Source organism: Carcharhinus amblyrhynchos, chromosome 7 (genome assembly GCF_965287045.1).
Source record: "Carcharhinus amblyrhynchos chromosome 7, sCarAmb.v2.hapA, whole genome shotgun sequence".
NCBI classification, from domain to species: domain Eukaryota; kingdom Metazoa; phylum Chordata; class Chondrichthyes; order Carcharhiniformes; family Carcharhinidae; genus Carcharhinus; species Carcharhinus amblyrhynchos.
Window position 1 is genome coordinate 75,247,322 of NC_137330.1, and position 27,241 is coordinate 75,274,562.

The following is a 27,241-nucleotide window of genomic DNA, read 5'->3' on the forward strand; positions in this document are numbered from 1 at the left end:
ATCAAATAAATAGGTTGGACTAAAACCTGGTGTTGTCAGACTTTTTACTGTGTTTACGCCAGCATACCCACTTCAGGATATGAAGCAGAGTAAGCCAGCCTCCTTACAACTAGAATGTTGAAGTTCAATCTTTAGCAAATTCCCAGGTCCATTGATCCTAGAAGCAAACAAGTGGAAAACATTGGTAATGTGGTGCTAAATTGACCTAGCTGAAAGGAGGCAGGGAACTAAAATGTCAAGCTGCTGTATCCTCAGACAGTATACAAATCAATTCCTGGGGAAAAAAAATCTCATTCTAGTGGGCACATTAAAACAAACCTTTCACTTAAATCATATAATTATGTACTTTGCCACCAGAAGGTGCAGACACAATTTTACAGTAGATTGGAGGAAGTGGACTGGGAATGAATTGGGAACCAGAGTACAGCCACTTCAAACCTCGGTAAAATAAAAAAGGATTTGTTAAATTTCTGCTGAAGGTGCAAGATACATGGCATCTTCAATGAAAAATCCAGCTGGTTTTAAAACTGACAATTGATCAATTGTATGTTCAGGGCACAGATATTACAATACCACAATGAGATCATACTGCAGTCACACATTTGCCTATAGTGTTAACAAGAAAGACACAGTCATGCCACATGGTTTGTATAGAAGCAATGAATTTAATATATACATAATTTTATAACTTAAAAATAATTTCCTTGGAATGTACAAAGATTGCCTTGAGTGTTGGCAGTTTTACACCAAATTGGTTCATGCAATTCAAGGGTGCTCAAAAGCAGAATTTATCCATAAAATTACCCCCACTTTACAGGATACTGTGTTTAGGAGGTCCGTGCAAGAGTTTACATATGGCAAAAAGAATCATTGGCATCTAGTTTCTACTTTTTAGATTCCTGAATGATGGTTGCAACTGCAGAAGCCCAGTGTGACTGTTTAGATACGTGATTGAAAGGGGACAGGTAGGCACCACCAGTTTACTTACTTATTACTTTAGCAGTCTGTGTAGTACTGGGGGCTTCAGAAAAACTGGGAAATGTATGAGCGCCAGCTGCAAATAAGAATTTTGGGGTTTCCAAGAGCACAGGGGAATGATAACAGAAAACACTAATCATTTCCCTTCCATTCCCAATCTTTAGGTCTCCTGCTAAAGCCAGTTATGGTAGCTGCAAGTCACTCTGGCCTTATATGCCCCCTCATCACAGTACAAGTAGCATTATGCAAAACTGTAAGCCAGAAGGACTGACCGGCACAGCACTCATCCATGGCACCAGTAGGAAGGTAACAGTCCAGAAGCAGCACCATTAAATTACAAACACCAAGTGGATTCATCAATTGGCAAAAAAATCTAAAAAAAGTGAAACTAAATTATTTCCATTAAAAAAGAAACCTTCCTAAATCAGTGAGGCATTTATTCATTATGGGCTAACATTTATGGAGTCTTTGTTTTCAGTCAATAATCGTTCCCTTTCAAAATTTTCCTCCATTCGCTCCTTGCACCAGGGAAGCTTTGCTAGCAATGGTTTATGAAACCCATTGTAGAGTGCAGCACCTAACAGCAGGATGAAAAAACCAAGGATTTGGAGACCATGGAACTGTTCCCAACCCACCGAGAGGCTCACTATCCAGATGATGATGGTCCGCAGACTGTCCAGAACCATCCTTGTAGTTGCACTGATTTCCTTTGTAACACTAATACCAGCAAAGTTGAAGAATGCAATACTCAAGATGTTCCCCAAGAGGGCTAGAAAGATTAATGGCTTTATCCCTATTTGACAGAAGGCATCAAGTGCATCTTCAAGGACACCTCTAGGATTGCCACCAAACTGGCCTACAGGGATATAGTACATTGGAATCAACAGCAAAGTTAGGATGATGAATCCAAACATTCCTAAAGAGAAAACAAGTGACAAATTAGAAAAATAAGATTTTCATTGAGCAGATTTTAAGTATTACAGATCAAATATAGGAACAGTTTACAAGGTACATGGTAGACAAGAGGACTTCTCTGCCAAACAGACATTGCTCAAGACTGATATACACACTATAAATTTTGCTCATTCCCCAGACCATTTTTGCTACTATCAATCCAACAGCACTATCATGTGCTGTTTGCCAAAATCCTGAAGTGGAAAATCGTCAGTTCCATAACACTTAGCAGTAGAATACCATTTTGACCAAATATCTGCCCCTTAAAATGGGTAAACATGGTAGCCAATATACAGCAGCAAGATGAATTATTAGCCAAGTGCATTTGAAGAAAACACGAGTTCACTATCAACTGTCTAGTGGATGAACCCACCTGCATTCCTAGAAGAACTAAAATTGGTATTTGTTATTGAAAAGTCAGAAGTCCTGAAAGAGGATAAAACAAGGCTCAAAAGCAGACTTGCAGATAAGGAGGGTGGTGGAGAGTCAGTGATGTTACAAACAGCAGCACTGATGAATTTTTATATGAACAGAATGTGTGTTGGTCCCTAGGCCAACATTTGTTGTCCTTCCCTAATTGAGCTACCTCCTTGAAACAGTTCAGTCAATGTAGTATAGATTCACATATTGTGAAGGAACAGGGATTATAATTCCAAGTCAGTGTGGTGGCCTACTTTTGCACCAAGTCCTATGGTGGTACCATGCATCTGCCTTTGTCCTTCTTGGTGGTTGCATTCATAACCTTGGAAAGGTGTTATTGAAGGAGGCTTGATGAGTTGCAGTACATCTTGTAGATGGCACACTGTGCATCAATGCCAAAGGAAGTGGATGTTTCAAGATGGATGGGGGTGCTAGTCAAACAGGCTACTTTGTCCTGGATAGTGTTGTTGGAGCCACATCATCCATCAAACTCCTGACCTGTGCCTTGTAGGCCAGCCTTAAAAGGAAGCCAGGAAGGGGTTATTCACCTCAGCTGTGTTGTAGCCAATATTTATGTGGCTGGTCTAGTTCAGTTTGCACTTTAACCTAGGGAAGTGGATCAAATGCAAGAGCCAAGAATCTGCAACTTATCAAACCCTGTAAGTAAACTGTTTCAGACACATTAGGACATTAGGTGTGTTGCAGCAGCATGTGACTGTTTCTGGACAACTACATCTGCAACTTAAGGTGGTGGGAGTCAGTTGCAAACATTGTGTTGCATCAGTGAGGGGGAAGCACCATTTCAGGAAGCACACACAGCCCTTAGGTTTAGTAGATATAGTTGGTGAGGGCCAGGAGGGTGCACCTGCAAAGTCAGACTTTGGAGGAGCCTCAGCCCTCATCTTTATCCTAGAGGTACTGATTAGCTACCTCTGGATGAGAATCCTGGATTGAAAAGTATCTGAGCCAATTTCGCCAGGCTTGAGTGCTAATTCAGAAATTAGGGACAGAGTGGTTCAAAGATTAGCGTAGGGATTTTGATTCATGCAGCACAAGCTGTTCTGTTCATAGACTCCACTGGGCTGGGATAAACATTTTGGAAATTGCACAACATTGGGAATGTTGAGAGCGCTTCATGTTTGTGGTTGGGCTGGGAGGTGCAGTGTTGAGGTGAGACAAGTTGAAGACAATACAGCAGTGTAGTGGTGATGTAGGTAAAGGTGAGCACGGTGAAAGTGAAAAATTAAAGCCAATCTGAATGCACAAAACATTTGTAGCAAGACAGAAGAGTAGATCAAATTAATTTATATCAGCCAGTAAGATGACAAGTTTGGGAATTCACTTCAGGGTAAAGATGGCTTAGAAGATCAGGCAGTGGTAGTATGGATGGAAATTTGGAACAAGACAGCTGAACATCCTTGGCTCCTTAATGTTGCCTTTGGCCTATTTGATTTGTCTTTCTGGTATTACATTGCCTAAAGGCAGTCTTGAACATGTTTTCAAATCAGCTTTCTAGAACATTGAAACCAAATAGGGGTAAAGATATTTAGAGATAGTATTGTGTAGTGGGGAAAGAGCCAACTAGTAGCCTCTTAGCAAAAGATCTTCTCCAGTGATACACAAAACAAATTCGAGATCAATACTTTAACTCAGTAAAAACCTCAAATGTAAGCAAAGCCAATTTCATTAGGTAGAGGGGAAAACTTGGCAAGGTTGGGACAGCACAGTAGTTAGCACTGCTGCTTCAGTACCAGAGACCCAGGTGCTGCTGCCTGTGTGGAGTTCATATGTTCTCCCCATGTCTGCATGGGTTTCTTTCCACATTCTGAAAGATGCATTGACCTAAACAAGTACTAGAATGTGGCTACTAGGGGAATTTCACAACTTCATTGCAGTGTTAATGTAAACCTTGTGACAAATAAACTTTGATTTACATTGGTAATGAGATAAAAAGTCCTACAGTCAATAAGCTGTGGGAAACTCAAAAATAATTCAATGTTCAAAAACAAACTGATTCTTCTGTGATTCAAAAGGAAGTTGAAGATTAGAATAAAAAGGGGTTATGCAAGAGGAATATAGTAAACCACTGAATTAGAGTTTTTAAACTAAAGTGTGACCACAGAGTTGGTGAAGTGTGTGTTATAAGTAAGGCTTACATTAACACTGCAATGAAGTTACCTATGAAATTCCCCTAGTTGCCAGTTTGGTGCCTGTTTGAGTCAATGTACCTAACAAGCACATCTTTCAGATTGTGGGAGGAAACCAGAGCATTGAGGAAATCCACAGACACAGAACATGCAAACACTACAGACAGTGACCCAAGCTAGGAATTGAACCCAAGTCCCTGGAGCTGTGAGGCAGCAGTGCTAACTATTGTACCATCCCAGGATAAAAGGGAGTAAACGAGCCAGGAATAAAAAAAGTATGCATACACAATGCAATGATTATATTGCATGGTCACCTTCTGCCACTATTGTTAATTAGTAGGGATAGAAATGGCAGCAAAATGCAGTAAATATCCAAATTTTAAGTTCAGATTCAACATGAGGATTATTCTCAAAAAAATTGCATAAAAACTGGAGTGAAGGAGTTTCAAAATGCAGAATGCACAAGCATAAATCCTGTTAAAATTAGTGAGTGGGGCCTATTCCACGTCAGAGGCCAGCAGCATTTTGCTGAGTGCCAGCCTCTCACCATAGCCTGATTGCTGGTCCCACAAATATGCCCAAGCCACCCCAATCTGACAACTAGCCTTGATCACTTGCCTCCCTGTCACTCAGCCCACCTGCTGAATGGCATTAGGATCCCCCCCCCCCAACCCCCTAGTGGGCCCCCTGAGAATTGGCATGACCCCTCTGGCAGTGCCAGGGATCCAGACTGGCAAGAGGAAAGCAGCTTGCAGTCCTGGGCCCACTACTGCTATTCAAATAGCATTTAAGTGAGTAGCTGCATACATTATGTAGCCCCATGCCGATTTCTGGTGCCGAGCTGACGGTGCCAGAAGTGCATGGAAGCTGTGGTGTCCTGCAGGAAGCCTGTGAAATGGCCTCCACTTGTCTCTGGCCTGCTGTGCTACAAAAGTGGTGCAGCAGGATGAGAATCCACCACCACCGCCGCCCCCCCCCCCCACACATGATTCGACTGTGGCCACGTTCTAACAAATAAAACATCAGCTTTACAAGCTAAAAACCCACCAGGTACAACAGCAGGTACTGTGGAGATGGCAGTGCTTGATGCCAATGCTAGGTCAATGAATTGCAATTATCCCCATAACTAAACTTCACTCACCAACTGTGGTGCACAAATGAATTTAAAAGGAAGCTGCCTTTACTGAAATGCAAATGCCTCTGGTGCAATCTCAATTTTCTTCTTAAAATAAACTTAAAGGAAGATCCAGACAGAAATTCCTCAATCCCACACCTGTGGGTTTCTCACTAGTGAGAAGTGATGATAATGGGAATTCCCATAGACAGCAGTGGAACCAGAGAATCTTGCTGCTAGTAAACAATGTGCCACCTCCTGCCAGCACAAAAACATGTGGCTGGGAGGATGGAGAACTTCATTCTTGGATTTACTTTAGTGAAAGGAACAATGTATCGATCCCTGAATAATAGCTATGATTGACAGTTTGGTCTGGAGACCATAAATAAGCAATAAAACAAACATCTGATCTACAATTATTGCACTCCTAACATATTCCCAGCCATTTATCATACAAATCCCAAATAAAGCCAGATGGTTTTCTCCTCCTCCTCCTCTCCCCCTACCCCCCCATTACAAATATGCCAAAGTGTTCACAAACATGGACATTCTCCCTTTCAGACTATGATTTGAGAACATTTTAGGGTTTTCATGACCAGCACAAACACATACCTTCTGTACCCACAGCTTGAAGTGGATGTACATCATGCTTGTAAACAAACTTTTCTTCTAGCACCATCTGAATAGCCACAATGATTTGTGCAATGATGATTAGGAGATCTCCTAGGATTAAAAGGAGGGTTTTTTTTGTTTAAATAAACAAAAAGGAACTAAAACGCATAATTGTTGCTGCAAAATTCCAATCTGGAGTGAAGATTTGTGTTTTGAGCCAAAAATGGAGACACAGACTGGGATCTTCTAGCTGTTCACATCTAACTGCCACTGAAAGCGAGGATGGGGAAACTGTTCACTGCAGGCTGAGAGAATCCCACTGGTGTGAATGGCCAGAATATTCAACCTGTTGCCCAAAGCAGAATTGGTAAATTAAGTGGTCCAGTTCAATGATTAAAAGGTTGGTGCTTTGAACAAGCAATATTTGAAACTGTTGGAGATTGGGAGTGATAATGGATTGTTTCCATTCAGTAGCAAATTTCAACAAGGCCAGACCAGTCTGAAGTTCAACAAATTGACTTAAATTTTGGGCACAGACCATCTTGCAGTCACTTCCTGAGCCCCCCACCCCCAAACTTTTTAAGAGCACTAAGTGAACTGTATGATACTCAATAAGGGGGTTCACTCCAGTCAAACTTATGGACCAAGACAGATAATCTAGAACAATGCTTACAAAATAAACAGATTATAATCAACAATATGCAATTCCGGGGAAGAAACAACTGTGCAGTTCAGTTGACACAGTTAAGGCAGTGTTAGATTAAACTTTTACTAGAATACAAGTAGCCTACAATCACATCAGATCCACAAATGTGCTTTCTGGCAATGGAGGCAGCTTGTAATTGGCCACCAGCAGGATCTTCTGGTCCCACAGACAGCCACACAATGTTTTGCATGGTTCACCCATCCAAGGATCCCAAACCTTCAGCAGGACCAGAAGATATTACCAGGGTGAAGGATCAGAAAATCCTGCCCCCACCAAAAGGTGCACTAAACCCAATTACCTGTTATAACCTGGGATAGCTTGTGCCCTTCATTGTTATTTCCACTGAGAAAGTCAGCCAGTCCCACTACTACAAGGCCACAGATGGTGAGAAAAATCCCAACCCACTGGCTTGTCATCAAACGACGGCCTAAGAAGGCAACGGAGAGCAAGCCGGTGAAGATGATAACAGCTCCACGTAGCATCTGGAAGCTGGATGCACTTGTCAAGTTTAAAGCTGTAAGATAAAACAAAATCATGTACAGAAACATGCATTGCGATGTATGGGCCTGACTGATCCAGGCTAGATTTATCAAAAAGATGCACTGACAGACCTATAAAACGCCCGCACTATTCCCAATAAGTCAGCATCCAAAATAAAAAATGAATACAACATTGAATGAACCTCCTTAGAACACAAGCATCTCAAAAAAAGACAGCCTGTCTATCCACAGAGCAGGGTGGATGGATATTTTCCCATTATACTAAGCAACCAATGATTGACTTATGAAATGCAAATTATTAACTTGCTCTTACTGATTGTCCACTAAGAAGATTTTTTTTGGTCATAGGAGCAGAGTAGCATGGATTCAGAAGCAACATGCTCAGTTAACCCAAACCACTATCTGCATATTGCCTTCAGTTACCATCCAGTGTCATGGCATATGGATTGATTAGATGATCATTGGTGACCTCCCCCTGCTGGCTGCAAAAACAACTGGCAAGTTGATACTAGGCAACCTGAATGCAGAAAACATTTTTAAAATGACATTCTAGAAATTAGTGTGCCAAAGTTCAACAGAACTAATTCCCTGATTGACCCCTGAGATTAAATTTTTCCTGATGATCAAAAAAGTGAATTCGAAAGCTTGTAATACCAAATACTCAAGTATTTCATATTGTTGTCGATCTTCAATCCCTTGTCATTTTATTACAATGCCAATTCTGAAAATTGATAGCTATTTTGGATGCACGTCTTGAAATGTAAACATTTGCTTCACAGTTTAATTCTTACTGTTTTGTTTCCCTGGTGATTCATTGGACATATGTGCTGTTAGTCTGTCATATGGATCAATTCTTGATCTGTGTATTTAGTCAAGCTAAATTGGAGCAGCAGACAATAGCTAATAACAGTAAACAAACTGCTATTTAAAAAACAAATTGTACAAATGCTGGAAGTGGTTGGCCAATATGACAAGTCAGGTGTAATGGCTCAAAAACAGCACACTTGCTGCAAGTGATCCACAACAATGCACAGTAACATTTATTTCAATTGAGTGATTCCAAATCACAAAAGGCAGCATGATTTAAGATTACAGAAAAATCAAATGCTGCTGACCAGATTTTGGTTCATGTTCTCAATTATTAAGAGGCATGGACAACAGTACTGCCAAAAAAATCCACACACATTTTGGCTTATATTGGTTCCTATCAAATACAAGCAATCAGCAATTCTTACCAATGTACATAATGCTGGTGGCTGTCATGTCACACAGTGCAGGTGGTAGGAAAAGGAATGAGTTGAACTTTCTCACAGGAGCCATCTGGGGTTCTGTTCTTTGTCGATCGTAACATAAAATGATGTAGAACACAGCTAAACAGGAGACTTCCCCAAGGAACATGCCCGCAGCCTGCAAGAGACAGAACACAGCCCAGTGAGAAAGCATTAGATGGTCTATATTTTTCTCAGCTCAGCAAAACTGGCTTTCATGCTTCTTCCATTTATTTCAGATCTCCTTCAGTTGCAAGAATGGAAGCTAGAGGTACTAAAAATCTGGCACAACCCTGCCTTGTGCCTAGTTGACAATAGGAAGACAATCTGATCCATCATTAGCCCAAACTCAAGCACCGAATCAAAACCAATTTTTAATCCATTTGTGGGATATGGGCATTGATGGCTGGCCACTTTTCTGTTGCCCATACCTTGTTGCCAAGGGCAGTTGAGTCAACCACATTGCTATGGCTCTGGAGTCATATGTAGGCTAGATTTCTTCCCCTAAAGGAAGGTGAGCCAGATGTTGTTTGGGGGGGGGGGGGGGGGGGGGGTGGCGGGCAGGAATAAAATACAAGTGACAATGAACTCAACTTCCACCATCTGCTGTGGTGGGATCTGAACCCAAGTCCTCAGAACATTAGCTGTGTTTCTGGATTAACAGTCTTGTGATAATACCATTAGGCAACTGCCTCCCCTAGGAGGGTACAGTGGGAGTGCTGCACTGTTACAAGTTACGGAAAGAAGGCAGCTGATGTTCAGCCTCTCTGCAAGGCTGAACTATCCCTGCCCCAACTCTTCTTTTGAAGTGTTCCAACATCAACTAGAAGATACTTTTCCCAAGCTGTTTACAGATTGGGCACGAATAAGGCAGCAACTGAAAGCTTGGTTAAAAGTGACAGAGGAAGACAGTGATGCTTTTTAAGAGCAACAGGCGATGGGCTTAGGTAGGGAGGGAAGGACTATCAGGCCAAGAGAGAGGGCAAGAAAAGCTGTTTGTAGGATAGTGGGGACAGAAAGCCACTTAAGACAACATGGTTTTAAAGATTTTCAGCTGTGCCCACCCCAAAATTGGAAAATCCTGCCCAAAGTCAATGGATCTTTGCATGGTATATGCCCTGCCCACTATAATTTCCATGGTGGGCAGGATGGGAAAATTCCACATTATTCCTACTGAAATAATTTGTTCTCCTTGCCCAACTACCATTTATTGTTTTTGCAGATTCAGAGTTGGATAGTGAGTGTCTTCTGAGATAGTTTAGTACAGCATTGCTGGTCATTATTTAAATGTATACTTACCTGAAGGAAAGGATGATTGAATAAGTGTTTCTGTGATCCATTGCAACCTTCAGCACTGAATCCATCTGCCCACCTGTGAAAATTAAAGAAAACTGTTCACAGCTATCAATTTTAAAAATGCAATTGTGCACACCAGCAAGGGAGCTAGGCAACTTTCATCATCATCATCCAGGTTACTGGAGATGTAGGAGGTTCAGCTAGAGAACCCAAATTAGAACAATATTCACAAGAGTTCATCTAGTCAGCTGATAACAGAAGCAGAAAAACAGGTTATTCTTCCTGAGAAATGGAAAGCATGGCAGTTTTACAAAATTCTTTCTGGTTGCATCACAGCTTGCTATGGCTCCTGTTCTGCCTAAGGCTGCGAGAAACTATAGAAGGTCGTGAATTTAGTCCAATCCATCACACAAACCAGCCTCCAATCCAGTGGCTGCCTACACTTCCTGCTGCCTTGGCAAAGCATAATTAAGGACCCCATGCACCCCAGGCACACACTTCCACCAGGAAAAGAAAGTGAAAAAACCTTAAGTCACGTACCAACCGATTCAAGAACAGCTGGGTAGCCTTGTTACCAAGCTTGATGCACAACTTCAGGAGGACTGACAAGGCAACAGAATATACAATGCATGGTCAGGCCCCAGGGAATACAAAGCATCAGTTCTGATGGAGCTGTACAAGACACTGGTTAGGCTATAACTAGAGTAGTGTGTGTAGTTCTGGTTACTATACTGTAGGAAGTGGTTGTGCAGAGATTTACCAGGATTTTACCTAGGCTAGAGCATTTCAGCTATGAAAAGAGACTGGATAGGCTGGGGTTGTTTTCCTAAGAGCAGACAGGGTCCAGAGGGAACTTTATTGAAGTGGATAAAATTATGAAGGTAGGAGGAATCTTTCCCTTTAGCAGAGTGGAAAATAGCCAGGTGACAGATCGAAGGCAGGTTTATAGGAAGAGACGAGGAAAATCTTTTCACCTGGAGGGTGGTAGGAATCTAGAACTTGCTGCCTGAAAGTGTGGTAGAGGCATGAACCATCAGCATTTAAAATGCATTTGAAATGTCATGGTTCATATGGGCAAAGTGCTGGCAAATGGGATTAGAAGAGATAGGTGCTTGATGGCTGATGCGAACATGGGCTGTAAGACCTCCTTGCTGTAAAACTACAACTCACAGTTGACTGTTGGTGGGAAGCAAAGAAACATCTTCCAACTAAGTATGGAATTCAGGAGCAGGAATTCTAGCTCCTGATTTCTCAACAAGAGATGAGACTGTCCTGAAACACAGTTGGAACCTTGAAGAAAAGTTATGCATCTCAATAAGCATGCCATTTCTATACAAGCTAAAACCTTCAACACAAATGAGGATTTATACTTGGGAAAATAGAGTTTGCTTATCCTGGTCTTGCTAATGTTATGCAGCAAGTTTACTGTACAAGTGTTGCCAGAATAGTGCAGTTTACTGACAGTCACTTGGTAAAGCAGAACTGAGTATTACTTAAAAGGACCATCTTACATTAAGATTGATGCAAGAATGCAAAATTTCAAAGTTAGCAACAATTTACACTCCACAAGAAAAGGGAGCAATTGGTTGGCATTGCCTTGGAGACCAAAATCAGTAATTCTTCCCCAGGCTTTTAATGCAAAAAAGGCCTGGTTATGTTTTTTGCCTGTGTGGCAGACATCTCTGGGTATGTGTAGCTTGCAAATACAGGTGAGCCACAATGCAAGCCCAAAGCATCTTGAACTGGTTGTTGTAATTCTTAAAAGCACTTGGAATGTTTTTTGCAAGTTTGGCTTTGGATATTGGGAACAGCCAAAGGGATGTGCTGGTTGATACTGTGAGCAATAGGTAAAGATGCTGTTAACACATCTGTACAGCATAGAGAAATAGCTTAAAGTTAAATAGATTGGATATAGTCAGGCACATTGATAACCCACTTTATGGAAACAACTGAGTTTAGTCACAAACATAGGACATAAGGTTCGATGCTGCTAACACAGCAATAATTAGGGATAATAAAAAGACTGCCAGTAGAGATAACATCATAGATGTGATGTGCAGTGAAGCATACACTACATCCTGCAGGAATGTAAGAGGCCCACGTTATAAAAAGCAAATGGTCTGCAAGATGTGTTGTTTCTACAACTAAGCATAAAAGGGGAAAAGGTCACTGAGATGGTTGGGACAGCAGTGATTAAGTTGGCAAAGGATTGATTACTGCCAATCTGAACTGGACATGTAACAGTGTTGCATAAGATGGATGAGTTTGCTAATGCACTCGTGATAACAGGAGACATTGTTAGATGGGGAATAGAGAGGATGACACCGAGCCAATAGGGGAATGACAACACAGATGGGACAGGGACCACCAATTAGGGGAGAACAACATATTGCAAAGCCATTACAATGCTTGTAAAGTATAAAATGTACTGCAAATCTATGCAAGGTGTGCCTATTTCGCTAGACACCCGGTCTTGCAAGAACGTCAAATAAAATCTTGCTCCTTCAGAACTTGACTAAATTGTTTAATTGTGAGCTGTGTTTCTTAGAATACAATAGTCCCAACAGGTGGCAGATTATATCTCTGGCATGGCAGTGACACTACATACTAGTGGTGAAAAACAGCTAGCTTTACTTGTTGCTCAAATGTGATAACTTGTAGTAGGTAGATAATAGGAGAGAATCACAAAAAAAGGGTCTTTAAAAAGATGAATTTGAGTTCAGGTTGGAGTGCATTAAGGTGGGTAAGAAAATTCTTGCACATAGCTGCAAATTTGTAATCAAAATGATGCAAGGGGGTCATTTCTTTGGCCATGTGCTTCTTGTGGAAAAAATAAATAAATTAGCAGGAGTTGGGATTAGAAGGAATCTCATGGCAACATCTTTTGGGTATACACGAGTGTCTATAAGTTCAAACAAATTCAGAAAGTGGCAGTGCATCCAGTTGCCATGGTGTTTCTGCGAGTGGCACATCACTGAACAGACTCACGTTTCAACAAGAGATTATTCTTTAATTAAAATAACCAATTCAAGATCAGTTAGGCAATGTAGCTCAATGGCCAGCAAACTACATATATTCATATGCAGGGACATGTCCAAATGCTATCTGAATTAAAAACCTGGAGAACAGTAGTTTCCTAGCGTCTTCATGGCAACACCTTGAAGGGTGTTGTGTTCATCAGGATGGATGCAAGAATACATGAAAAGCTTCATCACAGACCTCTTTTCAGGGATACTTCTCTGAAATTGAAAAGGAATGTTCTTATTCCCACCCCAGAAATAATATTTAAGTGCCTTAATTGGATGCCTTTTCTTGGCTTTATTGTCACATGTATATAGAGAAAAGTATCCTTTCTTGCATACTATACAGACAAAAACATACTGGTCATAAAGGAAATGAGAGTGCAGAATGTAGTGTTATAGTCATAGCCAAGGCACAGAGAAAGATCAACTTTATGCAAGTTAATTAAGCCATTCACAGCAGGGAAGCTGCACAACCTCAGGACTATTCTCTACCCTCCCCCCTCTCCAAACAAAACAGACAAGTTGCACTTTTGTCAGTTTATAGACACAAGCGCAACTCCAAAAGTAGGGGAGGGGGAAAACAGCTACTTTGCTACTAGCAGGGTAAAGCAGATAACTGTTCATTTCTCCAGTCAGTGGAAATCTCCAGAATTATAAAGTTACAAAGCACATGACAAATGAAAACATTGAGCTAGAATTTCTAAGCACACGAAAAGGGAAGAATACTGCAAGGAAAAAAATAGTAGCCATTTGAACAAACCACAATTGCTCTGCTATGGAAACAGCAAGGGACAATTGTTAAACAAGAATTTTAATGAGATGTTAAGTACGGTAGCAATACACTGGTACCTTGTGGGGAAAAGCCCCACCAAGTTTACACAAATGAATTCTTATGTATTTTGCCATGAGCCAAGGATTTGAATTTGGGTGTCTAGTCCTGTGGTTTAAACTGGCTTTTCTAGTTAAAAAGCACAAAATATTTTACTAGCTACTAACCAAACAACAAAATGCATGCATCCTACACACTGCAGTCATAAAACAAGACTAGCAACTATCATCGTTCACTCTACAAATCACTTTGTCAGCAATTCTGCAGGTAAAGGAATAACATGATGCTCCATAAAACCTCATGCTTACTTGACTGTTTTGATTTAGATGTGCCTGAACATTTTAGATGCATCAGCAAGTCATATTTCTTTGAGTTTCACGATTTAGTGGTTCAAAAAGGGACTGGTGTGGGATTGTAACAAAGATATTTTTTTCTATTCAAATGCATCCAACTACCATATTAAACCTAACCCAAGAGTCAATCCAAAGAGCTAAGGGTAACAACGTCCTACTCCATTCATCAGCTACTAGAATCCACATGCCACTAGACTATTGGAGAATTGAATATCCTAGATTAAGATTTAGCCTTCAAAAAGCAACAAGTTTCTCGACTTCAAATAACGAGATGCTATTTACTTTCTCCAAAATGACTTGTGCATAACCCACAACACTTGAATCAAGTTAGGTTTAAAGGATTTCGGAGTAAAGAAGTGTGAAAGCAGCTATTTCAAAGCTTCAGTTCAAGACATATCATTGGTGTGAATTGGAGAAACAAAAATCAGGGTTGTACAAGATGCCAGATAGAGGAATGCAATGCCAAGGCTGGAGGTGAATCAGAATCCCTACAGTGCAGGTGGCTGCCATTTGAATCTGCACTGAATCCCACCCAGACCCTATCCCCTTAACCATACACATAACCCTGCTAATCCCCCAACACCAAGGGCAATTTAGCATAGCCAATCCACTTAACCTGCACAACTTGGGAGTTTGTAAGACCCTCTCCTCCCCACACCACTGTTGCGATGAGAGGATCAGCCCTCAAAACTACAAGAGGGCAATAGACAAGATATCTTCAAGTGCACTACAGCAGATAAAGATTAAACCATTTGCTTAAATGGAACTACATTTAGTGAATGTCCCATCCTCCACCACCCATGAGAAATTGAATACAAATCCCAATCATCTTGCATTAAAAATATTTGTTGATCATTTACTATGCTTAGATGCACAAGACACATTTTGGGCCAGGACCTTGGACCTCACTACACTGCAGTTTTGCCTATGTTTTGTAGCACATGGAAGTCCCAGGCCTACCCTACACATCCCATTCCTGATGGGAAATCATTTTCCTCTATTGTGAATTCCCATGAGGCATAACTATATCATGACCAGCTCCAAGTTTCGCATCTCAGGATTATAGTGCAGAGACAATTGATGCTACAATTTCTGGGTAATTTTTGTTTTTAAAAACACTACTAACATGAAAAAGGTAGCATGCATGGCCTAAATGGCTGCAAGCCCATTTCATCTGGGCTTCAAGTGTCCAAAGCACAAGCAAATCCAGATTTACATTTCCTTGTACATTTATCCCTCTAGTGTCTGGAACCCACTTGGGTGTGCTTCAACTCAAGGGGACTCACCAAGACAGAATACTGTTTCAGCTCCAGAAGAGTAAACTGCTACATCCAAGTCTGGCAAAGGCTCTTACTAGTCCTATTTTAAGGAAATTCTAGCTCATTCATGACAGATGAGTCAAATGCTTGCCAAGCAGCTGAGTTGCTTGTTTCAATTGTCATGAACACTAATTCAGTCTATTGTGTATTCTGCAGAGACAGGTCACTGGTGGTCATCATGGACAATAAAAGCAGAAAGCATGAAAAATAAAACCAAGATGCAGCCAACTGTTAGTTCAGCTATTCATAGTTCCACACATGCCCCTTGCCAAGGTGCAGTGTTACTTTTAACACTGTGGGAAGTCAAGACTAATTCATTACATTGTATTAGACTATGGATTTTTAATCCCAGCTTTTGCAGAAGCAATTCAATAGTTGTTTACTTTTCAGAAATTTTTTTGGTTACAGCTATAGAATTGCCATGTTATTTCTTCCCCACCCCCAAACAGATGTTGAAAATGCTCACTCCATTTCATTCCCACTGAATTCAGAGTGAAGCAAAGAATACTACAGCAAGGAACAGGCGCTCCAAGCCTGCACCGATCATGATGCCTGCCTAAACTAAAATTGTAGTCCATATCCTTCCATTCCCATCCTATTCATGTATAGGTCCAGTTGCCCCTTAAATGCTGTTATCATATCTACTCCTACCACCTCCCCAGGCAACATGTTCCTGACATTCACCACCCTCTGTAGAGAAGCAGATCTGCAATTACTGACTCAAGTTCTCTAAAAATCAAGTACAAGTGTCATCAGTGGCTTCTCTAAAAACATCAAGTACAAGTGTCATCAGTTTGAAGTGGAATTGGTTAATGTAGAAAACACAACTTTGGGGAAGTAAAAAAGTAAAGTCGTCCACTAAAAAAAAAGCATGAAAAGTTCCTACAAACCAGAGATGTCAAATACCAATATTTGTGGCTGCAGTAATCTATTTACTGTCAAGCACCCAGTGGATGTTGCATCTTAAGTTTAATAGCATTAAGATTCAAAAACAAAATCAGCTCCTACAGCAGAATTAATTTTAATTAGGGATATCAGAATAGCAATTGGGGCACAGATAACCAATTGGTATCCAGTAGGAGTCTTGCACTCTAAATACCCATTTGGTGGGAAACATTTTCTACAGCCACGTAGTGTGATGAGACTTGATTATTTAAAACTCTTGTTTGGAGAATAATGATCCTCCTCCTCGTACCATTCTCCAAGAGGTGTTGGTGACCCACGAATTGGATCAGTCCTGAATCATGGTAAATATTGCAGTGGCTGTTGCCTTCTGAAAGATGTAGCGCACTCCCACACAAGCACTCATAGCATTTGAAATCTGGTCATTATATTGCACTCAAATGGTTTAACATTAGTACAAGAAAGACAATATTTCTCTGCTAGCAGAAACATGTTTGAAACTGTGCTGAACTGTTAAAATAGCAATTGATTTGCATTCACCACAACTGTTACAGTGAAGAGGTAGGTCATTTGGCCCAACATATCTGCACTGGCTCCCCAAATGAGCATGTGTGTCTAGGGACAACTGAAAAAATAACTGCAGCCAGAGCCCCCACAACTTCCACTGACTTCCTTCATTCTTGGATGCATCCCATCTGTTGCACTTCCTCTCTATATAGTGAGAGTTTTTGCCTCTTCCGCTATAGCCTGGGCAGAACCTCGCACCTGTCTTTACCAAGGTGCTGAGGATTCATGTAATGCCACAATGTCCCTTTTTACTATATATTCAAAAGAACATTGATAGAGAAGTCTATTTTTAAACTTGCTGCAGGGTTCAACAATTCTAGTATTAAAAGCATGCAAGCGAGTTGACAACAGAATACAAATCAAAAGAATGCACAAGACATGGGCTTATCATGATTAAAGTACACCAAAATGCAATGGTGGATCAGAAATTACTTACAGATAACATGGTGGACATTTGAGATTCCAGAAGCAATTTCTATTACTAGGTTTTATTGCATGTATAAAAAGCAAAACCTGACCTACAGCCACATAAGGCAATGTTAGGATAGATGGTCAAAGCTGTGTCAAATAGCGAGATCAAGGAGTAGAGGGAATTTCAGAATATAGCCTTACACCTTCCTAAAAAGGCACTGCCAATGGTGGCAAAATACCCAAGGCCTAAATTTGTGCAGATGAGAGTTGTGGGATTGAGAAACAAGAAAGGAGGTTGCAAGGCCATCCATGAAGGATTAATCAATGACAAAGGATTTGATAAGTATAATGTGACAGGACTGTTAGATTGATGATTCAAGGCAACAAAAAACGTTTCAGCAGGTGAGCCAAGGGGCAGAGTCAGAGTCAGGTCATGTTACTGAGATGGAAAAAGGCAAGTCTTTATGACAGCTGGTATGGGTTGAAACCTCAAGTCAAATAACAGCCAAGGTCACAAACACCCTGCCTCAAGCCAGTTATCAGAGCAAGGGATGGAGTTGGTGAGTAGGGAGTTTTTTTAACAACAGGGCCTGGCTCTCCCCTACCTTCCTCAATTATAGAAAATTGAGGTGTCATTTTCAGATTATATTGTTAGGGGGCCATATGTAGATAAGTCAGGTAGCCTCCCTCAGGTCAGAGGGTGGACTTAGGCAAGTGCAGTTCCACCCAGCTGAATGGCAGCAGAGAGACATTGGAAAGGGATGGTGTAGTCAACCCAATTGACATGGGCAGCCCATTCAATCCTTGGAGCTGGCTCCACCATTTAATATGGCCATGGCTAGACACTTCAATGCTTTTCACACCCACTATCCCCATAACCCCTTTATCTTGCTTCAAACATACAGAATGCCTGAGCTTCCACAGCTCTCTGGGGTACAGAATTAGAAAGATTCATAACCCTTGGTGTAAAGGCTGCTTATAAAGTTACAAGCCAAGAGGAACCATGCCAGTGCCTTGCTGCTTGCCAAAGCTATTTAGGTGAACGGAAACAGTCTAATCCTGGAAGAGTGAATGAAGTTAATGACAACCATGCAGGGTGAGAAATGAAGATCTGGAATTCAAAAAATGAAACCAGAATGCTAACTAAATGCATCTACCTGTTTACAAAGGAAGTTTTTGATTAAAACAGATGGTATTCAATGAAGTTGCCTCAAGGATTCAATCAAAGTTCTCTTCTATTCATGAGGGGGTAGCAGTCAAAGTAAATTTTCCACATGTTTTAGACAAGGTTATGAAAGACAGTAAATGCAAGCTCTCTTTCAGAGCAAGTACTGGAGAAAAAGGGAAATAGATTGTTAATAAATCTGAATTGGCTGGGGAAATAGGTGCAAGATTAGCAAAAATGCAGACAAAGCTGCAGATTATGAATATAGAAATAAGGGCAGGGCAGAATGTATAAATGAAGGATTAGTGGTAGGGAAGGAGGGACAATCCACAAGTGGCTAAAGAATCAGACATGATGGCTGGTATTTTACCAGTCCAGGAATCAGAGTAGGTGAGGGGCAGAACATGGAAAGATCTGTTGATCTTGGTGGGATTTTACAGTTTTGGGATGAGCAAAGCCATAAAACCCCACTGCTCTTGGGGTTTGAATCAGGAGTTTTAATTAGAATTGTCCCATTTTAACAAAGAAATTGTGATACAGGAAATAGGTGAAAAAGGTGCTGAGAAGGAATCAATGAGCTGCCAGAATAGACCAGATATGTTGGGTTTGTTCTCTGGGAGGTCAGATCCCAGGCGTTTTACATTACAAATGCATTTTATGCTTGGAGGTGGAGGAGATGAATCAATGGCTATCTGAAAAAGTTAAATGACAATATTAAATATTTGTTAATAACACAAGATCTGATGCCTATGTCAGAAGATATGATTTAGCAGCAAGTATTCTCACTTCTTAACACTTGGGCATGAAGTCAAATGATGGTGATCATTTGTAGTCCCATAGATTGGTGTAAAAACACAGTGCAATGCCAAATGTCAGGATACAGCATTCTCTGGAACAAATCTAAAACACCTGATTTGAGTATGCTTAACAAAGAAAACATTAATTTTGGACTAAAATTCCTACAGATCATTCTATTATAAAACATGTAGAACTCAGATCAGCTCTAGACACCTGATTTGCATTTGCAAGATTTGAATGTGCAGCAGCTATTATGGATTGGTTAAAGCACATACATCAATTGCAAATTTATACTACTGCTTTCAAAAATGGTTTTATAACTAGTTCTCAGATGAAAGGTGATAGTGTAATCAACTTGGAACAGTGGTTATTTCCAGTTGCTGGCAGGGTCAGGACAGATGTAGGCACAATGTGAAAGTCAAATTGCAGAAGTGCTGGATCCTGCCACCTTCAGAGCATAACAAGGCAGTGTGCAAGAAACAGGGAAGCCACTGGCCTCCAATTAACAGTTCACCAAACTCCTTGGTAAGCCCATTAGCAGGTCAGGGAGAGACAGAATGCAACTTCTCAAAGCTGAAGACACCAAATGTGCACAGCTGTCAAGTTCAAAGTGAACAGAAGATTAAAAACCAAGGGATCATCTTGTTCCATATGGTGCTCTATTTGGTCATTTGCACTTGGTGACATTCTCTCTCTCCCCCAAGGTACTGTCCCATCATAGCTGCCAGCTTCTCTTCCTGCTTAGGCTCTGGACGCATCTCCCACCTCATGGCACAACTAATTGGGTCAGAGGCCATTTTACAATTAGTGCCAAGTGACAGCTGTGGCATAGGGCCAGGACCCAGAGGTTTTCAGCAGTCAGGTTCCCTGCCCAGATTATAAAATTCAGCTATTAACCCTTTCTTCCTCAGGCTGCCAGGTCTACCTCTCCTCTCCACCAGAATCTTCAGTATTTTGTTACTCAAGCCACCTTACCCAAACTTAAAGGAGAAGAACTCAGGTGGTGTTAGAATTCAAAATATATAAAAACTAGCACAAGAGCATTTTATCCAAATGCTCATTGCATTCAAAATCAGGTAAAGTGAGTTGACAGCACACATCATGAGTGATTAGGATTTAGTGGCGTTAGAGACATGGTTGCAGGATGGTCATGACTGGAATTAAATATCCAGCAGGTATCAGATTATTTCGAAAGACAAAGGAAGGCAAGGGAGCTGATATTTAAGAATCATCTCAGAGTGGTAGTGAGAGATGATATAGGTTCTATGGAGGAAAAAGTGTTGAATCCATTTGGGTGGAAATTAGAAATAGCAGGCAGCCAAATAAGTCAGTGGGGTGAGCAATAAACAAGGAAATAACTGATGCATGTAACAGTGGTATGACAATTGTCTTGGGGGACTTCAATCTGTCAATTGATTGGTTAAGGCAGCCTTGAGAAGGAGTTCATAAAATGCATCCGTGAACAGTAATGGAACCTACGAGGGAGCAAGCTATCCCAGATCTGGTCCTGTGTAATGAAACACGATTAGAGTTGGGGATCCTTTCAGATTACAGTATGGTTGAATTTAATACAGATGGAGCAAGAAGGTAAAATCCAATACCACTGACTTGTGCTTAAAAGTAGACTACAAAGGTCTGAGGGAAGAGTTGACTAAGGTAGACTGGAAGCAAAAAACTTAAGCAGGGCAATTGAGGAACAGAAGAGGACTTTCAAAGCCATCTTTCAGTGCTTAGCAAAAGGTATATCCCAGTGATAAGGGCAGGCTGATCAGCCATGGATATCTATGGAGGGTATCAAGTTGATAAGAAAATGCATACAAAGTGGCAAAAATTAATGGGAAACTAGAGGATTGGGAAAGCTTTAAAGGTCAGAAAAGAGCTACAAAGATAAATTAGCTCAATGTAAAAACAGATATCAGAAGTTTCTACAAATATACAACATGGTTAAGGTAAACATTGGTTCTAGAGGATAGGGGGATTTAATAATAGGAAGTGAGGAAATGGCTGAGGCACTGAACAGGTGCTGTGTGTTGGTCTTCAGTGAAAGACTGACACGCCAAAAATTGACAAGGTGGTTAGGGTTAGGTGAGAACCTAGAAACAATCACTAAAGGAGTAGTGTTAGGTGAGCTAGTGGGCTAAATGGAATGCATCTCAGAGATACCAAGAGTTAGTGGGGGAAAAGTAGCAAATGTACTTGTGGTCATATACCAAAAATCTGGTGAACTCTGGGGTTATTTAAAACACTGACATCCCATTTGCTGTTTTCCAAAAAGGAATAGACAAAAGCTGGGCAACTACAGACTGATTAGCTTAACATCTGTAGTGGGGAAAATGCTTGAATCTATCGAGGAAGAAATAGAGACATCTGGATGGATAGAAATCATCCCACTGGGAAGACAGAATGGGTTCATGAAAGGCAGGTCATGTTTAACATAGGAGAACTTTGTAATTTGAGAAAAAAGTGGACCTGTATGTGGATTTCCAGAAAGCAAAGTACCGCACAAAAAAGACTGCTATGCAAGATAAAGGTGCACGGCATTACAGATAATTATTAAGGATTGGTTAACTAAACTGAAAGATGTGGGGATAAATGGGTGTTTATCCAATTGGTGATCAGTGACTAAGTGTGCTTCAGGGATCACTGTTGGGACTGTATTGGTTTATAATTTACATTGAGGATTTGGAGTTGTGGACCAAGTGTATGTGCCAAAGTTCAATGGTGACAAAGATGAATGGGAGAGCAAGGTGTGCAGAGGGATGAGATGTCAGTGAGTGGGCAATTTCAGTCAATTGAAATTTCTGCTTCTATAACCTTTTTAAAGCGAGGGCCCAAAACTGTATACATCACGCAACTTCAAAGCCCTCTACAGCTGATTTTTCTATTCAATTCCCAATACAACAAACAGCAACATTTCATTTCCTTCCTTAAATCACTTACCAGGACATCCAGATTTAAAATCTGGCTTTTCTACTCTTCCAGCCAAAGTTCACATTTTCCCCCCACATTCTATTCACCCGTTCTGCAAGGGTTTTAGATATGTCCTCTTGGTAATGTACTTGCCAACCTTTATCTCAAGTTTAGCTATTGTACATTTGATCCCTTCATGTCATTCCTTTGGATAAATAGTTAAGGCACAAGAACCAATCCATGTTTTACTCCATTAGTGCCTGTTCGGGTACATGGAAGGAGCATTTGGCACGGCCAATGCTCCTAACCAGCGTACCTTTTGTACCGTGGGAGAGAATCCAAGCAGACACAGGACGAGAACGTGCAAACTCCACAGTCACCCAAGCCAAGAATCAAATCTAGGTTCCTGGCACCGTCAGGCAGCAATGCTAACATTGTGCCACCCACCCTATCAGGGTCAAGTCAGGCAGCTACAAGCCCCCAAATGTTTTTGAAATGAATAGAAAGACTGAACTTCTAACTGCAAAGATGTATTCAGCCTCCACTAATACAAAGACAGAAAACAGACAAGGAAGATAACACCTGTGGTTCTAGGAACAATAAAGGAGTTAGCAGCAACCCTGGAATCTACCAGATTTGTGTAAAAGTTACAAGGCAACAGTGGAAGAATCTATGGGCTTGGTTGACCAATGAGTTCCTAATTCTGCTAAAAGGTAGAATGCTATTGGTTGAAATGTATTAATGTAATGGACCATCCAGTTTGGACAACAGGTGGGGTAGGAAGATCAAATCTTCAGATACATATATCCATTATGTCCATGTGATTAGAATTAGGTTAGAATCCTCTGACCATCTCTCCCATTTACGTCAGTCAAATAAAGAATGTCTTCCACAAATTCTTATTAGCTAGGTTCAGCTGCATACAAGACTCTCCAATGGGATGCCCTGAGGAATTCCCCTTACAGGTTGCTTGACAAGGACAGTCATGGGAGGTGCTAAGCTTGCAGGAAAGAAATACTGTTTGTTTCATTTTGAAGTTGCTGCTTGGATTGCAAGAAAGCAGCAGCACTACTCTCACTTCAGGATGGTAATTAAGTCCCTACAAGTACACCTGTATTTTACTAAACCAAATTAAAAAGACAGGGCAAGTCTCTTGTAGACACTATTATTCAAAATGGATCTGTGATAGGTTAGCAGTTAATTGGATCATGTTTATATATTGTTCAATTGTTAAAAATTAAGCTAAACTGTTTCACTATAACAAGTTTGCTACAACACTTCCTAGTATCAGTAGAATTGTGTAATATCTTATCCTTAAATGCCAAAAGTCAAAAAAAACTTTCCCATTCAATAAAACCACATTGACTCTGCCCATTTCCAACATCCTTAAGTTCCAATATTTCCTCCATGCCAGATGTTAAAAATCAGTGTTCTACTTCCTTAATCCCTTCTCTTTTGAGGAGCTGTTACATTGTAATTTCAATCCACTTGGACCTTCCAAAAGGTTACAACTAATGCATCCACCATCTTGGCATTGTCTCAAAAATGGATAGTTAACAATCAAGAAGATAGCCGACTGGTTAGTGGCATCAAAACTAGGGATCAATTGATTGGAAATGGCTAAATTAGACTTGCTAAAGGCCATTACCCTGTACCAGCAACAGCTGACTCCCCAGGCACAAGCTCTAGAAGATGCAAACTAACTATTTGGATTGACAGTCACAGACCAAAGGTGTTCTGATACAATGTTGCAAATTATAGAACGTGCAGGGGGCCATTCAGCTCAAGTTAACACCAACTCATACCCAGGTTTATGCTGTAACCCCACATTTACTCTGCCAATCCTCCTAATCTACATATTTTAGGAGAACCTAGGACAGAAAAAGTGGTCTAGGAGTCTCAGTCAAGCCAATACAAAACAAAAACATTAATATAAAAGTTGAATGAGAGACACCTGCACTACTACCTACACTTCAAATATTTCCACCACAACCATCAGGACAGGGGCAAACTTTCATTTTAGACATCCAGAAATGTTGCAGAGAGCCCATGTACCATATTATGGTATGGTCATCGTAACTAAAGCACAAATAAGCTGGAAACTGCATTGATTTAATTGCTATGCTTTTGCAATGCACAGCTGAAATTTCCTCATTCTTCAACCCAGAAGGAAACAATCTTTCCAAAAAGTCAATACATAAAAAAAATGGCATTTATCATCAGTAACATTCACATGGCAAACACTTAAAGATGAACCACCATATCTTGAGCACTGGGTCTCGTAGCACATGACATAATAACAGGAGTATTATGTTGCAGTTTACAGCTGACCCCCATGCTTCCTGTTGGTGTAGAGTACAATTGCAGTGCTGCCTACTGGGATTTGCAGTCCTTCAGCATGACCCGCATATGGAGATTTAGGATAGAATTTGTCGGATCCGGGGTACTGCACTTAAAAAGAAAATCACCAGCTTTATTTAACGCTCAACTCAACGTAGCCCATCTCACCAACGTCTGAAACTCATTTCCACTGCTATCGAGCCTTGAATAGGATCGCACACCAGCGAGATTAGAACTACTGCACTTGGGCGGATTACAAAAAAAAATTAGAAAATCTACAAGCAATCCCCGGGTGCGAATTATAAATCCTGGACAAGGAGGGATAATCTGTTTAAGGAAAGAGAGAGAGAGAGAGACATATCCCAACTGCAAGGCTGAAAGCTCCCAGCGCAGCACCGGCTGCTGTGTGTATGTATGAAACAAAGTGTTTGTTACTTACTTGGCCGACAGTGTGTTAATAGACCCTGTCACCAGCATTAGCGCCGCCAGGCAAAACTGATACTTCGTCCACGCCATGTCCAATTCCCAACACCGCGCCTCTGTGTTTGCGGCTTTTTACAGGGAAACAGCCCTTCCCTTGTGATACAGGAACAAGAAATCACATGCTTCAGTCAGCTGAGAGCTTGACACCAGTTTGTGAGCTGTGCACTTTTTGACCACCAGGGCAGATTTTAATTCCAGTGGGAGTCACTTATTTGGGGGCGGGGCGGCGTCCAGAATCATTTTTAAACCACTTAAAACATATCTGCACGAGTACATAGGTGCGGCAGGCCGTCTAATTTTAATAATTGATCTCACTCTTAACATTATTTTGACTGTGTATATATTTGAGAGGAAATAAGTTTCCCAGATCAAAGGCAGAGTGCGACTAACTGGTCAGCTTATGCGAAAAGTTAGCACAAGCATGGTGGGCCGACTGGCTTCCTGTTCTGCATCAATCTATGGTTTCGATTCGAATGTTAACAACTGCTGAGACAATGAAATGAATTGCATTGTATGTTCTAAATTCTTAAGTAGGGGACAATCTTGGAACTTTGATGTTGTGGCCATTTCAGAGACATGGATAGAGCAGGGACAGGAATGGTTGTTGCAGGTTCTGGGGTTCAAATGCTTCAGTCGGAGTAGAGAAGGAGGTAGAAGGGGGGGAGGGGTAGCATTATTAGTCAAGGATTGTATCACGGTGTCAGAGAGGAAGTTTGATGAGGACTTGTCTGTAGAGGTAGTATGGGCTGAGATTAGAAATAGGAGAGGTCACACTGTTGGGAGTCTTTTATAGACCTCCTAAAAGTTCTAGAGAGGTTGAGGAAAGGATTGCGGAGATGATCCTGGATAGGAGTGAAAGTAATAGGGTAATTGTTATGGGGGACTTTAACTTTACTAATATTGATTGGAATAGCTATAGCTCTAGCTCATTAGAGGGGTCAGTTTTTGCACAAAGCGTGCAGGAAGGTTTTTTGACTCAGTATGTAGATAGGCCAACTAGAGGTGAGGCTATATTGGATTTGGTGCTGGGAAATGAGCCAGACCAGGTGTTAGAATTGGAAATTGGTGTGCATTTTGGTGATAGTGACCACAATTCGGTTACGTTCACCTTAGTGATGGAAAGGGATAGGCATGAACCTCGGGTCAGTAGTTTTAGCTGGGGGAGGGTAATTATGAGGCTATTAGGAGAGAATTAGGAAGCATAGGTTGGACTAGGAGACTACAGGGTCTGGGAACGTCCGAAATGTGGAGTTTTTTCAAGGAGCAGCTACTGCGAGTCCTTGATATGTATGTCCCTGTCAGGCAAGGGGGAAATGGTCGAGCTAGGGAACCGTGGTGCACCAAAAAAGTTGATTCGCTGGTTAAAAGGAAAAAGGAGGCTTATGACAGGATGAGACTTGAGGGCTCAGGTAGTGCACTAGAAAGCTTTAGATTGGCTAGGAGGGAGTTAAAGAGTGAGTTAAGAAGGGCTAAAAGAGGACCTGAGAAGACTTTGGCTGATAGGATTAAGGAGAATCCTAAGGCGTTCTATAGATATGTTAAGAACAGAAGATTGGTTAGGCAAGATTAGGGCCAGTTAGAGACAGCAGTAGGAGGTTATGTCTGGAGCCGGAAGAGATTGGAGAGGCGTTGAACCAATATTTCTCTTCGGTATTCACGCAGGGGGACATAAATGTAGCTGTGGAGAACACTGGGTTGCAGGGTTGTAAACTGGACAGTATTACAGTTGATAGGGAGGATGTGCTAGATATTCTTGAGGGTTTGAAAATAGATAAGTCCCCTGGGCCGGACGGGATTTACCCTAGGATTCTCTGGGAGGCAAGAGAGGCGATTGCAGAGCCTCTGGCTCTGATCTTCAGGTCGTCGTTGGCCACAGGTATAGTGCCAGAAGATTGGAGGATAGTGAATATTGTCCCATTGTTTAAGAAGGGGAACAGAGACTTCCCCGGGAATTATAGACCGGTGAGTCTTACTTCTGTTGTGGGCAAGGTTTTAGAAAAAAATTATTAGGGATAGGATATATAGTTATTTAGAGAGTAATGAATTGATTGGAGATAGTCAGCATGGTTTTGTGGAGGGTAGGTCGTGCCTTACTAACCTTATTGAGTTTTTTGAGAAAGTGACCAAAGAGGTGGATGGGGGTAA

The 27,241-nt window shown here is 41.1% G+C and overlaps 1 protein-coding gene across 1 annotated transcript; it reads right to left on the bottom strand.

The window, feature by feature from the left end:
- Positions 1–645: 645 nt before the first annotated feature.
- Positions 646–25,207, bottom strand: slc35f6 (solute carrier family 35 member F6). Its single transcript, XM_080192630.1, has 6 exons — positions 25,053–25,207; positions 9,999–10,071; positions 8,667–8,838; positions 7,230–7,445; positions 6,226–6,336; positions 646–1,894 (listed from the first exon to the last, which is right to left on the bottom strand). The coding sequence occupies exons 1-6, from the start codon at positions 25,127–25,129 to the stop codon at positions 1,422–1,424; spliced, it is 1,122 nt and encodes a 373-aa protein (XP_080048756.1). The 5' UTR covers positions 25,130–25,207; the 3' UTR covers positions 646–1,421.
- Between the last annotated feature and the right edge of the window lie 2,034 nt (positions 25,208–27,241).

Bases quoted from the DNA above. Each gene is read 5' to 3' on its own strand.
- slc35f6 (XM_080192630.1), bottom strand. From the start codon at position 25,129: ATGGCGTGGACGAAGTATCAGTTTTGCCTGGCGGCGCTAATGCTGGTG. The intron at 10,072-25,052 runs GTAAGTAACAAA...TAATTTTCACAG, and splicing joins ATTAACACACTGTCGGCCAA to GTGGGCAGATGGATTCAGTG. The intron at 8,839-9,998 runs GTAAGTATACAT...TGTCTCTTGCAG, and splicing joins TCAATCATCCTTTCCTTCAG to GCTGCGGGCATGTTCCTTGG.